General features: G+C 41.0%; 1 protein-coding gene across 3 annotated transcripts in view; it reads right to left on the reverse strand.

Moving 5' to 3' along the window:
- Positions 1–15044, reverse strand: part of LOC137295718 (cytosolic 10-formyltetrahydrofolate dehydrogenase-like) — a 40894-nt gene that overhangs the window by 14610 nt on the left and 11240 nt on the right. For all 3 annotated transcript variants that reach the window (XM_067827235.1, XM_067827237.1, XM_067827236.1), the window contains exons 2-19: positions 13941–14082; positions 12511–12745; positions 11801–11966; positions 11289–11390; positions 10864–10953; positions 10160–10294; positions 9493–9621; positions 9255–9340; positions 8830–8977; positions 8305–8424; positions 7896–7958; positions 6417–6481; positions 5025–5175; positions 4465–4535; positions 3224–3329; positions 1802–1889; positions 699–792; positions 43–142 (exon numbers count right to left, since the gene is read on the reverse strand). In XM_067827235.1, coding sequence (XP_067683336.1) covers positions 43–142; positions 699–792; positions 1802–1889; positions 3224–3329; positions 4465–4535; positions 5025–5175; positions 6417–6481; positions 7896–7958; positions 8305–8424; positions 8830–8977; positions 9255–9340; positions 9493–9621; positions 10160–10294; positions 10864–10953; positions 11289–11390; positions 11801–11966; positions 12511–12745; positions 13941–14082 — 2091 coding nt within the window. The remainder of the gene's footprint in view (positions 1–42; positions 143–698; positions 793–1801; positions 1890–3223; positions 3330–4464; positions 4536–5024; positions 5176–6416; positions 6482–7895; positions 7959–8304; positions 8425–8829; positions 8978–9254; positions 9341–9492; positions 9622–10159; positions 10295–10863; positions 10954–11288; positions 11391–11800; positions 11967–12510; positions 12746–13940; positions 14083–15044) is intronic.

A 15044-nucleotide genomic window follows, 5' to 3' on the forward strand; every position in this document is an offset into this window, starting at 1 on the left:
AAGCTGTGAACATCTACTTAATGACAACTGGATGCTGCCTACCATCCTGACGGCCTTGTCCATGTCGCAGTCATTGAAGATGATGAGGGGGGACTTGCCTCCCAGCTCCAGGGACACCTTCTTCAGGTTGGCCTTGGCACAGCTGTCAACAGATTCAAACTACAGTTGGATCTCAGTATCATGTTACACACTGACTCATGGTCAGGAGACTGTGTCTTTGGGACATGTGTACCAGAGTTTGACATGAGATTCAATGAAAATATGAATGTTTCATGGTAATTTAGGATTGATAGAGCTATCTCACTGCAATCTGCATTTTACACGCTCTGGGCCAGACAAACCATTACCATTCATACATTCCCAATAACTGTCCTGGTTAAACACCTAAACTAAAACTCAATGTCCAACAAATCTCAGACCAATACCAACATTTAGAAACTTTCTGATCAAAAAGGAGGAATCTAATGAAGTCAACATAGATGTATGCCAGATTTAACAATATTCCATCAATATATTGGTACAGGACATGAGTAAGAAGACCCAGCAAATTGTACGCTGGAGAGAATCAAACCCAACCCAACAACTAAATGCAGCTCTTGCTTTAGCCACTAGATTACCTCTAAAGAATTCTATGAAGAGACGCAAAGCCATCACACACATCACAAGTGTTACAATCTCCATGTAGTCTCCCATCTTACCTAGCCATGATTGTCTTGCCGATGGGTGTGGATCCAGTAAACCCAAGCTTCCTGACATCAGGGTGGTCCGACAGAGCCTGCCCCACCTTAGAACCTAGGACCAATTGGTGAGTGAGTGAGGCTGACTTCAAACATTTCCACCATATCACAACATGTCAGTCTAATGAAGGAGTAAGCTCAAACCAAAGACATATCAAGCTTTCACACAAAACATTTCAGTAATATTCGTGTGTATAGAAAAAAGTGGAATTGGGATTTTTAAACAGTTTACTGCATTTAATAAGGAAGCCTCAGCATTCAACACAAACTAAGTATAGTCTCTCTGTCGCTAAAAGTTCTAACAAGATCAACATGAACTGTGATGGGCTGAAGATTTTGGGATGGTAAGGTTTTGACAACCTCTGCATTAAATGCATGACTATTCATCAGTGAAAAATGTAATGGTCTGTTCATCAATGATCCCTATGGTACATGTCAGCTATTCTGGACCCAGTGTATATGTGACTTGTCTCATGAAAGATTTCAACTCCGATCAATCTGGCATCAGAGCTGTTGAACATCTTGTCATGAGGTCATGTTGTTCCTCCACACCCAAACAGGAGCAGACAACTCTTGGTCAACCCTGTCCCGTTAAAGTAGAGGTTCAGATATCTTGATCCAACTCTTGTCCAATCACTGACCCTACACTTAACAAGTTATGACATTTACTCTGTCCTTAATTTAAAAAAACAGAAAAAATAAGTAAAAAAAAAAAGAAGAAAAAAAAAGATGGAATCATATTTAATCATTTGTTAAAGCATTTTTTTCTTAAGTTTTCACATCAATCACAATAAATGAATACACAGAATTGTTAAGATAGTGGTCAAATGTAATTTGTTATGCTTGGCATTAAATGCTTTCATAAAAGTAGAGATTCTAGTACTCACCCAACGTCCCAGAACAAAATGTGTATACTTTTCGGTACACTTTCCTATTAAGCTACAGATTCTAGTACATATTTTAGGTTAAGCACTATCTACATAAGTTGCTTGGAATTTCAACATTTGACAGCAATCATTTCTGTGCATCACTGGGAATCTCTAGTTACACAGGACCACACCCACCTGCCCCCGGGACGATGTTGACGACTCCAGGAGGGAACCCAGCCTTCACCACCAGCTCTGCAAACTTCAATGCTGTCAGTGGTGTCACCTGAAAGTGAAACAATACTTTCATGTTTTCTGATGACTGAGTTGTCCATGTGAGTATGTCACATTCATTATAACAATGGCCACATTAATGATACTCACCTGTGCAGCCAAATCAATGACACTCACCTGAGGCACAAACCTACTGACATTTACCTGTGCTAAGTAATGAATGACGAATACCCATGCAGAAAACCTAACGAAGCCTCACCACTAGGGTGCTGTTAACCACAGGCAAACTGTAGCGCAAATATGGTTGCACAGCATAGAGAATATGACAAGTCTTGTTATATGCGAGCGAAGCAAGCAAAGGTTGGCTACGTACTTTCCTCCCTTCGGATCGATAAATATTTTTCATGTCAAAATGAAATATTGCCACCATCAAATGTACTCTCCCATTTCCTCACTTGGTTGTGCTCTCACATTTCTTACCCCATGTTTAGTAATTACTCATGTGAAATACGTTTTATTCAACATTTTAACCACCACTCGTGGTATTCAAGTCGTTCTTTGCCTCCATTACCCCTGCCAGCTTCCAGTTGAACGGAGTGATGGAACAAAATACAAGCCGAAATTAAAAAGAAATACCACATTGCCTAATTTTATCATGAACCTGTTGGAGTTTATTTGTCTTACTTGTCGTCGCTATTGTTAGAATTTTTGTAACATTTATTCTACATAAAACCACTTCTGGCGTAATGGGTGAATGAAGAAGGGGAGGCAACTGTATGTATTCCATATAGAGTAATACCCTCCTGTTTCTTCACTCCGTTGACACGGAAGCTGGAAGGGGGAATGGAGGTGAAGAACGGTCTGGTACACCATGAGTTACAATGAGCTTAAAATGTTGAATAAAAAATATTTCATGTGAGTAATTGTTCAGCATGGGGTTGGAAATGTGAGAGCACATCCCAGTGATAAAATGGGTGTATACTCTTGATGGTGGCAATGTTTTATTTGGACATGAAAAATATTTTTCGAATCGAAGCAAGGAAAGTATGTTGCCAACCTTTGCTCACTTTGCTCGCATGTAAGAAGACAGCCATTTTCTGTATGCTGTGCAACCCATTTGCGCTACAGTTAGCCTCTGTGTCACAGAAGCTCACTTGGAAAAATATGTAAAGGTACTCACCCGGCACCGATTAACTGAAGCTCACCTGGAGGTGTATCTAACAGTACAGACCTAGCACTGATTGGTTTAAGCTCACCTGGATGTATCTAATGAAGTGCACCTTGATGTGAATCAAACGATACTTATCTTCAATGGTCTCTTGACAACTGACATTGATCACTAATGTACTAATTCAGGCCAACAGGCATGCATCTAATGTAGCTCACCTGAGCAGGTTTCAGCACGACTGTGTTCCCTGCAGCCAGGCAGGCAGCCATCTTCCATGCCAGCATCATTAGTGGGTAGTTCCATGGCACCACGATACCACACACACTGTACACAAAGTCAGACCATGGGACAGTGAGTGAGTGAATGAGGTTATAAAAACAGAGGGACACCAAGCAGGGATTTCTACCTATGACAAACATGGGAAAATGACCCTTGGTCCAAAGTGTAACATAAAATCATCAGCAGGCGTGACTAGGGGGACATTGTTAAGGTGACATGAAATGGGTGTGAATATAACGTTCCAAGGTTCTTGCACTTATATTGTGACATATATTTGTGGCTGCACTTGACTGCCCCTTCCAGCTCTATCACATTAGTCTGTAAATAATCGAGACTGAACCAGACAATCCAGTGTTCATCATCATGAGCATCGATCCTTGCAATTGGGATACGATGACATGTCAACCGAGTCAGCGAATCTGACCACTCAGTTACTTCAGGCATCGGTTTCAAAGACTAATTCTAAACCAGATCTTAACAAGGCAGTGTTCACAAATAGCGTCTGACCCTTTGACAAATCTGGCAGATTCTCCAGTGGTCAGACAGAAATCACCAACCCACCAGCCCCAATGTCTGACTGAATATTTCACAATGTCTTTGTGTGAAGTTTTTATTTGTGGCATGTGACACTTGTTTGCTGTTTATAAATCTTATATTTGTTATCATATAATGTTAAAAATTTCAATGTCAGTTATAAGAAATGTTAAATCTAAAATGTTTGTTTAACTTAATTCTGTGGGTCCTGTGAATTTTCAGTGGGTCAGACAGACATCTGAAGCTTACAGGACCCAATGTCCTGTTACTTTGAAACACCATCGTGAACACTGACAAGGACAGAATTAGTCTTACATAATAGGCTTAAGTTCCTTCACAACTAACGCTTTCTAATCACTCAACATTATGATAAGACAGAAAAAGCTTCCTTAACTTCCTTAATCCTAGACCAACTAAAGAACAAAGGTCATGGAGTATTTACACTAAGGAATTAACTAAAGTTTCTATTTGTGTTAGGAACATTCAACCAAACAAAATCAGAGCCATCATTCAACACAATGAGGAATCAGATGTTTGGTAATGGGTACGACTGAATAATTCAGCTGATGACAGCTGCTAGATTTCTCAATCAAGTCCACAAAATCATTTGCAGTTATCTTTCTAGAGATATACACAACAAACTCACCCAATTGGCTCTCTCTTGGTGTAGGTAAGGTTCTTGCTGGGCCGGGCATGGTTGATGGGGATTGTGAGGCCCTGGGGGATACAACACAACAAAAGTCAGACGTGAGACACATCACCAGCAGTCAGTGGTTACCCCTATGTTTAAGCAATTGAGTTTGTTTTTGTTATGACCAAAGCAAATCATTCATGTCGGTGAGATTGATCTGGTAATTATGTTTTGTGCAACTGTTCCAATGACAAGAAACACTACCATTAAACATTCATGATGCCTGTCAAGTATTGCAGGTTTCAGGGTGAAAATAGTATGACTTTTGACATGAAAGGGTCCAAATCTGATCAATCTGGCATCAGAGTTGTTGAACATCTTGACATGATGCTATGTTGTTCCTCCACACCGAAACAGGAGCAGACAACTCTTGGTCTTGCATATTCAGGCAAAGCATGGAGCATAGCTATTCCCAACCCACTTCCTGTAAAGGAAGTCACACAATCCAAGTTTGGCATGATTCTTAACTGATGCTCAGTTAATGCTAATTAACTCTTCAATATCTGGAGATTTACCTGAATCTTGTCGCACCAACCAGCGAAGTAGCGGAATGTCTGTATGGACATGCCCACGTGGGTCTTCAGTGCAAGTGTGTACACAGCGCCAGAGTCAATGCTCTCGATAGTCGCCAGCTCTTCCTCGTGTTGTTCCATCAAGTCTGCCAGTCTGAAACAAGGGGGATATCCATGATAACACACATCAACAAACATTTCAAGAACCAATACTTGCCTTCTAACATGGGGTTCAGACTCACTGACCTGTTTGATTCATGTCACTGTATAATGACTGAGTATGATTTTATGCCGCTTTTAACAATATTCCAGCAACACAGCAGGGCACAAAAGAAATGGGCTTCATGCAATGTACCCATGATGTGTGGAATTGAACCCGGATCTTCAGCATGACGAGTGAAAACTTTAACCACTAGGCTACCCCACAGCCCATATTGTATAACAATTGTATTAACTATTGTATTGTGTAGGTGAATGCTCATGTTGTCATTTAGTTGAATGCAGATTAAACACACAACTAACATGAATGTCACAAATTATTGCTCTGATGGTACCAACTGATAGTTCACCAGTGTGTCAGTCATGGATGTCAGAAGTCAACAATATTACAATTACAACATGTAACGTTTTAGCACAGCAGCTCTACTGCAAAGAGTCAAATCTATTTGACAGTTTTCTTGTTCATGCTAGTCAAACATCTCCATCTTAATTTTGCCCTTATAAGAATGTTTGAGAAATGCCATAATGCCCAGAGTCACATTCTGAGCCTGTATTACGCATGGAAGTATGGGATATGTAAATGTTATTCTCATTGTTGGTGTAATATCACAATAACCTATCAGCTCATCAGTTGATTTTTCAGTTTTACACAGCATTTAGCATTAATCGAGCAATATCACAACGGAGGACACCAGAAGCATGATCAGAATCGTGCACACCCATGAGCAATACTGACAGCTGCCTCACCAAGTGAACCAAGATGGTGACCGTATATAATACCATTTGAGAAAAACAAAAAAAAAGAAGAAAAGCAACATTCATGGATGTCAACTTCTTTACTGTGTATAACACGATGGTCCTGAGCACATGCTTGCTCCTTCATCAGGTGCTGTAATGTCCTTCATCACCACTCAACCCTGTCCCTAATTTCCAACAATAAGACAAGAACGTATTCAGCTTGTCCTGGAATAACACGAGTTGGTCACGAATGGTCTCATGTAACCAATCGCTTGTGTCTGTTCAGGGCCAATGCAAAACCATTGGGCTACCCCATCATCACCACATTCATCTCAACAAGAAGAATAACACTGTATCTCTGTTGTGACCCAAGCTGAAACCCACAGGTCAAGTCTGTCTTTGCCTATGATACAAGTCAATTAAAGATCACCAACTGACCTGTACATGAGAGTTCCCCGATCCCGGGCATTCATTTTGCCCCAAGGTCCCTCCTCAAACGCTTCCTAGAACAGGCATTATCATAAAAATCAGTCATCTTATATGATATTGGGCAAAACACTCATTTGATTTCACACTTTATTCAAAGAACAAACTGTCCTCAGGCCAAAAATTCTCTAATCTTTGATGCCAACACTGCCGATTTCTCCTACTTCATTATTGGACACAAGCTGGGAATATACTCTTTTCTCCAACACGTTTTAGTAATGAAATCACAAATCTATTTTCAGACACAATTCGACATGTAAATATATGGCAAATATAATCTTCATCAACATTTATCATCTTCACAAGATCAGTATTCTGTGAAAACCTCTTTCCTTGTTAGACGTCATTTCATAAATGTCTTGTGCCCTGCATCGTGTCTTCTTATGCCCTGTTTGTTTCAGTGTCCTGCAGTAAATATTTTCGGCCTAATGTTCTGTTCTATGTACCTGCATTCGATATTCTACACTCAATGTTTAACATTCACGTTTTATGTCCTGTCCTCAATATTCTATGCTTTACGCTGTTTAATGTCCCACATTCAGTATCCAATGCTCCAGGCTTAATATCCTATGCCTTTTACTCTCTGTTCCATGTCCTACATTCAATATTCTATGCTCAGTATTCACATTCAATGGCCTCCACTCAGTATTCCACGAGTGAGTGAGTTTAGTTTTACGCCACATTTTTGCAATATTCCAGCAATATCACAACGAGGGACACCAGAAATTGGGCTTCACACATTGTACCCATGTGCGGAATCGAACCCGGGTCTTCGGCGTGACGAGTAAACTCTTTAACCACTAGACTACCCCACCGCACCCAGTATTCTATGACTCAGGCTCTCTTCAGTGTCCTACATTCAGTATTATACGCTCCATATGCCGTTCCTTATGCTCTCTGTTCCATGTCCCTAAATTCAGTAATTTATGCTGTATGTTAAGTATTCACATTCAATGTCCGGTACTCAATATTCTATGCCTCATGCTCTGTTTAATGTCCTATATTCAATATTCTATGCCTCATGCTCTGTTTAATGTCCTATATTCAATATTCTATGCCTCATGCTCTGTTTAATGTCCTATATTCAATATTCTATGCCTCATGCTCTGTTTAATGTCCTATATTCAATATTCTAAGCCTCATGCTCTGTTTAATGTCTTATATTCAATATTCTATGCCTCATGCTCTGTTTAATGTCCTATATTCAATATTCTATGCCTCATGCTCTGTTTAATGTCCTATATTCAATATTTTATGCTCCATGCTCAGTATGCCATTAGTTACACATTCTGTTTCATGTCCCTACATTTAATATTCTATGCTCTATGCCCATTATATTATGCCTAAAATTCTACAATCTTTGCCCCTTTGCAGTACATCCTGAGCCCTACTCTCAATGTCCTAGGCTCCATGCTCTGCTCAATGTCTCACCTTTGCTGCCTCCACAGCTCGGTTGACATCTTCCGTGGTGGACAGCGACACGTCACAGATTTCCTGTAACAAGGATACGGGACAACATAGAGGCAGACGCACAAAACATCCTCAACATAACTGGTCAATCCAAGAAAAGCTTCTGTTTTGACAACCACCCTGTGACATAGCATCAAACTAAACCACACATTCAGGTAAATACAGCAAGTAGCATGGCTGCCTGTGGTTTGATCACCTTGTCTTCAATTAAATAACTAGAAGCCTGCATAACTTCTCGGAACAGGGTTTGGTGTGCAAGTTCTTCAGCTAGCCTACCATTATCATGCATGTCATCCGTTTACCTATAACACTGTTACCGACAGCACTGAATCTGTAAGAGGTAACTCAGCAGAGATACTGTTCCACTCACAGACTCATCAGCTGGGTTGATGGACTTGTAGGTCTTGCCATCAGAGGAGTTGATGAACTCATTGTCTATAAACACCTGGTGCGGCATGCTTATGTCCATGTTGTTGATGTGCTTCTCCACCTGAAGATAAACATAAACTTGAAAAACAACTGAATAAATGCATGAACTCAAAAAAAGACATTTATGCTACATAAAAATACAACTGCTGCTTAACAGTGATGACCTCGAACAGAAGAAACAGGATCACTTGCTGGATCCAACAGTTTCTCAGGGGAGTGAATGCCACTGGTAGGCAATATTCTAGTAATATCACAGTTATCTGTGAATTACTATGTCTGGACAAGACATAGCTATGAATGACATGATGAGCACCACACCTTATCCCTCGTTTCAGGGTGATGGAGACACACCTATCCCAGTATCCCCACATGATGAGCACCACACCCTATCCCTCGTTTCAGGGTGATGGAGACACATCTATCCCAGTATCCCGACATGATCAGAGAGTAAGGCAGTGTCACTTACTGCATCAAATGTGAAGGGTTCCTTGTCCTCTATGCCTCGTCCCCGCTTGATGACGCAGGTGGTGAAGTCATCAAACACGGTGTTCATGTAGACATCCTCGGGCTGGAGTCGGATGTCGTTGCACTTTTCTCTCACCTCCTCCACTAGCCTGCATTGTGTATCAGCGTGAGTGGAATGAGGCATATTTAAAACAAATTCATCTTCATTCTTTCAGTGATACCAAATGTCATCTATTATGATTTCCAAAGTAATGTTCAACATGTCTTCGTCACTAAACAGCTAAACAAGGGCCATAACTTTGTACATTATCAATTGTCAAGGCTGATTTGTAAATTTTATCATCTTTGATGAGTTTTTCTATGATTCAATTCATTAATTTTTTCTACATTTTTAACAACTACTTCATAAAATAAATTACATCTAACCTGACAACATCCATGGATCCGGCTCCGGACTTGAAGAAATCTGTCTGGTCTTCGATGTCGATGTTCAAGATGCCATTCCACACATCCTACATATGACAATGTAATGTGAGCATCAAACATGGCCTTGATTTTTGCCTTAATTCATAAAATTAAACATATTACAAACATTTGTAATATTCATTTTTATGTTGGAATTCATTATATTACATGTACTTCATATTCAAGGGAGACAACTCACCTTCAGAGCTGTAACCATGTTTATCTCTTCCTGAGTGAGCTCCAGTTTTTCAGTAGACTGGTCATCCTTGCCAAACTTGGAGGCAGGGATCATCTTGCCACTTTCCAGCTGCACCTGGCTAACATTCACCTGACACACAAACAAGGAATTTAACTACAAATCCTGACAGGCAGCAGTGTTATGCAAATTCATGAACAGCTGACAATCAATAATAAGTACCAAACAATCAATAAAATATTTGCGTCTAGAAAGAGTTTCCAATGAATTTCATCTAAAACACATAGCAACAATCATTCTCAATCAACCACATTATTCTATTACTTATGTACTTCGGGTTCCACCAAACAAATCAACCCGCTTATTCGTTTATCATGTGTTTCAATGTTACATGACATTAAACTAGGTTCATGACTCAAATACACTACTGCAAAAGAGAAGATGGGGAACACTAACACTAGTTTCTTTCTCATCACTATATACAGCTCAGATACTATAGCAATATAAGAATTGGTTGTATCCAAACTAATTGGAGTAGGCAGTCAGACAGACATACAGATAGAAAAACAGACCAAAACATGCATTCTAACAGATTTATGAATGTAGTCCAAAAATTTCACACCAGTTCCTCACAATGAGATACCAGATTATGGTAGGATGTCAAACTGACCATTTTCCCATCGTTTCCGAAGAAGACCATTCCCTTCTTGTGGACTATAGCTGCCTTGCTGGCACCAGGTATGTCCACAGTTGTCCCCCTTGGTTCCATCTTCCTCCAGAGACGAGATCCATACAGGGTCACTTTCTGCACAGAAAACAACCATCAGCTAAGAAGATGTCTTACTTGAAGAAAATTACCAACGTTTATGGCATACTATTGCAGTAATGTTTATTTTCAGACTATGGACCCAAAGTGTAAAGAATTACGCCAAATTGTCCAAGACAGAAGAAACATCAGAGAGCATCCGATCCCCCAGTTCGATTGGCCAATCAAAATGTATTGAAATGATTGTCTGACCTTGACAAAGACACTTCTATTTGGAGATAATCCTATTGTGTTTACATTTTGGAAGTGATTATGGCTGGCTGAACACTGCTAAATGTCATTTAAAACCGAACACGTCAAAATTTTCCTCCATATCCCACCCAAAGACATCAAAGAAATCGCCGACGTCAAACGTAACAGTTTCAGGCGTGACAGACGACATGTTTGTTTACCTTTGTAAAGCTTAATGAGCGCAGTGAACCGGCTGTCAGAAGTGGTTATTGAAAATTTTCACTTCTAATTTTTGAGTAACAGCCAATCAAAAACAAATAAAACAATGTCATGGTAGAATTCCATATATTGGCTTAGTCTATCAGCAAAGAAGTTACCTCGCCATTGATTGTAGTCCAGGCACCTGGAACTTTGTCATTGCCACGGATGTAGTTGTGTATAGCTTCCGTGGACTGGTCCATGTTGATCTAAAATGGAGTATTTGGTATAAATACTACAAATTGTGTGGCAGGAACACACAGCATTATACATAAATACTACCCATTTTATGCCAGGAGCCCATGTATCCTTGAGCAAGAGACTTTCTTCTGACTCTGCTCATTCTGCAGTGAACAGGTACCTGGTAGGATGAGATTGTAATATTGATCTTGTAATGTCTCATGAGGCAGCTTGTATGTATACTTCCCAGGGAGGTGAGAATGAAATTCAAGAGTATACTGAGCCACTGTTCAGGGTAATTATGCATCACTTAAACTAAGGATACTGATTAGGCACATTAGAAATATGCACATTAGACTTCTACCTGCACTTTGTCTTTCTTGATCATGGGGTCATAGGTGGCGCCCTCTTCTGGCTGAGTTATCCTTGGGGCCTTCCCATCATTAATCAGTTGAACAGCTTCGCCCTGATTTCATACAAAAATATTAAAGCTTAAATCACATGTATTATTAAACATATATGATTAATCAAAGTGACGTAAAAAGAGAGGTACCAATAATTGCTGGAAACCTGCTGATACTGCTGAACCTGAATCCCTCACTTCATTAAATTATCAACATATGAAAACACCCCACCCTTCACCCAGCATCCAGCATCACAGCCAGCGTAACCCTTAAGCCACCATAACTATTGGTTACAACCTTGGTCATACACTGTCCATGGCCTGGACCCCAAAATCATAGCCCTCACCTTTACCCCACTATTGCTATTGGTTACAACCACGATCACTGACCCACCGTGGCCTTGACCCCAATATCACAGCTATGATCTTCACCCCACCATTACTATCAGTTACAACCTTGATCTTTCACCCACCATAGCCTTGACCCCCTCTGGGAAGAGGAAGCGGTTGTAAATCGAATCAATGGTGTCGTTCTCTTCCACATATGTCTGTTTCTGCAGCAAGATGGGTCCAGTGTCAAGGCCATCGTCTGCCCAGAAGACGGTAAAGCCAGCCCGCTTGTCACCAGACATTAGGGTCCTTTAAATTTATACAATAGAAATCATAAACATTTTAAAAAATTGCTGTAAGGAAATAACAAGACATGGATATTTGTCTAATTTGCATGTGTGGTTTGCTGTTTACCATCTCACTCAGCAATAATCCATTGATGTGGTGGCATGCATTGTTAAGGCCATTTACAACAATGTTCTGTAACTGAGTCTGGACCAGACAATCACATGATTGATACTGCGAGCAATGTTCCATGCTGTCAGTGTCCAATGACACACAACCATGTCACTGAGTCTGACCATCCAATACATCTGGACGCGAGTGATTGAGCAAGGGAGTTTAAATTTAATCTATGGATTTTTTTTCCCAAAATTCCAGCAACATCATGGCAGGGGACGCCAGTAATGCATTTCACACACTGTACCCATGTGGAGAATCAAACCCAGTCTCTAGCATGACTAGCAAACACTTTCACCAGACTACTGTCCCTCCGATGAACGAGCAAACACAACAAGGAAACGCCCCAAGCCCCTTCCACAGAGGTGCATCTATTGACCAACACTTTACCCACCAGTTGATGGCCGAGGCTCCCCGATGCAGTGGCAGAATGGAAGGATGGTAGATGATGGACTGGTTTTTGGGGAATGTGATTACGTCCATCGGGATGAATTGTGAGCAGAACGGCAGAACGTTGAGCTCAGCACCCACGGACTTGTACTCCTCCAGAACCTCGGGGATTGCCTTCTTCTTCAGCTGCCACCGCTTGTACTTGAAGACAGGGATCCCATCTTTCTCTGCCGCCAGGGCTGGGAACACATAGACATAGTCAGAGAGTATTCTGTTTACCTGAGGTGTTATACATAGAACAATACTGACCAGATGAATCTCATTTGAGTGTCATACAATTTCTTCAAAAATAAATAATGCATTATCTTGTACATGGGGCATTTCAGCAATAATTTAAAAACAGGGATGCGGGCAAGTAAAAAATTTTGTTTAATGGCAATACCAAATTGTTTAATGGCATCACCAAAGTGACCCTACTTGACGTGTCTAGTTCTATCCCAATCTGTACCTACCAAAAGTGTTTTGTTCCATCCTTTGCTGAGGAATCTGAACCTACGAGTAAGCTCTCATTCCACCCTTTGTTCCACAATCAGATTTACCATCAGATCTTACTGCAAGCGTTTCAACCTACTACAAGGGTCTCAACCTACCATGAGGGACTCAACCTAGCAATACGGTCTCAACCTGCCCCAAGGGTGTCAAAATACCACAATTGTCTCCATCCTACAACAAGGGTCTCAACCTGCAAGGGTCTCAACCTACAAGGGTTTCAACCTACCAAGAGAATTTTAACCTGCCATGAGGGTCTCAACATAACAAGAGGTTCTCAACCTGCCACAAGGGTTTCAACCTGTCACAAGGGTCTCAACCTACCATGTGGGTCTCAACCTACCACAAGGGTCTGAACCTGTCACGAGGGTCTCATCCTACCATGTGGCTCTGATCCTACCACGTGGGTCTCAACCTGCCACAAGGGTCTCAACCTGCAACAAGGGTCTCAACCTACCACAAGGGTCTCAACCTGCCCAGAGGTCTCAACCTTCCACGAGGGTCTCAACCTGCCACAAGGGTCTCATCCTACCACATGTGTCTCATCCTACCACGTGAGTTTCAACCTACCACAAGGGTCTCAACCTGCCACGAGGGTCTATTTCCTACCACAAGGGTCTCAACCTGCCAAGACTGTCTCAACCCAAAAGAGGGTCTCACGAGGGTCTGAACCTGCCACGAGGGTCTACACTTACCAAGAGGGTCTCAACGTACCATGAAGGTCTCAACCTGCCACAAGGGTCTCAACTTACCAAGACGGTTTCAACCTGCCAAGAGGGTCTCAACCTAAAATTAAGGTCTCAACCTACCATGAGGGTCTCAACCTACCACGAGGGTCTCAACCTGCCACGAGGGTCTCAACTTAGCAAGAGGATCTCGACCTACCGAGAGGGTCAGCTTTCCCATTGACGTCCGGGACAGTGAAGACACCCACCACATGGTGGCCATCTTTCTGTAACAGCCTAAAGACCTCCGCCCCGAACAGAGACTGACCAATCACAGCAATCTTCATCCTGCTAAACACGTGCTGAAACATACAATGAAACAAAATGAACTGCTAGACAAAAATGTGGGTTGAGAAGGCAATGCAAAACGTAATTTAGTAACAAAGCACCTCTGGAGGTGAAGAATGATACACTATTTCAGCTTCTATGTTTTACATCTGTCATCTTCAGCAAGATGATTTGACCAGAGAAAGACCATACCCGAAATAGCAGTATTGAGGGAGAAACAGCTATTGCAATAACGATAGTCTATTGCAACCAACTATTGCAATACTATTGATATAGTTTATTTGTCTCCTTGAATTGCCTCATTTGAAGTCATTTCCCAAATGAATGCATTCTTTACATGAAATAAAGAAAATAAGCTGCAGCTTTCAGCCTCTTTTAATAACTTACAAGAAACTTGAAACTCAGATCAAGTAAACTGTTAAAACGAACTCAATGGAACTGCAAGTCTGCACACAAAGATCCGATATTTAGTGCCATCGCATTTATCAACGGAAGTCAATAAGAAAACTATCAACAGTCACACTTACTATTGATGTATCGACAGTTTTACATGTCTACCATTGATTAAATGCTATCAGAGACTCAACAATGCAATCCATCAATACAGCCATAAAACATGAGAACGACACATTAAAGGTCAACACAGCAGGATCTCAAGATCTTCATGGACATTGTACAATATGTATGCATTGAAATGGTTGGTTGTGTGTCATTGGACACTGACAGCATGGAACATTGCTCACAATATCAATCACCAGATTGTCTGGTCCAGATTTAGTTACTTCATGTTCTGAATGAATGATGAAATTCATCTTACTAATCTGACCATGAAAAACTGACTATTCCAAAATTACACTTGAGACACTCCCTATACCAAGGCTTGGCCATTGTTTTCACAACTGATAAATTATGAATGAAAGTCAGCATGTTATCAAGAACATCCTCCCATGGACACTGATGACCTTGAAGCGGGACT

The sequence above is a fragment of the Haliotis asinina genome, chromosome 9 (genome assembly GCF_037392515.1).
Source record: "Haliotis asinina isolate JCU_RB_2024 chromosome 9, JCU_Hal_asi_v2, whole genome shotgun sequence".
Taxonomy (NCBI): Eukaryota; Metazoa; Mollusca; class Gastropoda; order Lepetellida; family Haliotidae; genus Haliotis; species Haliotis asinina.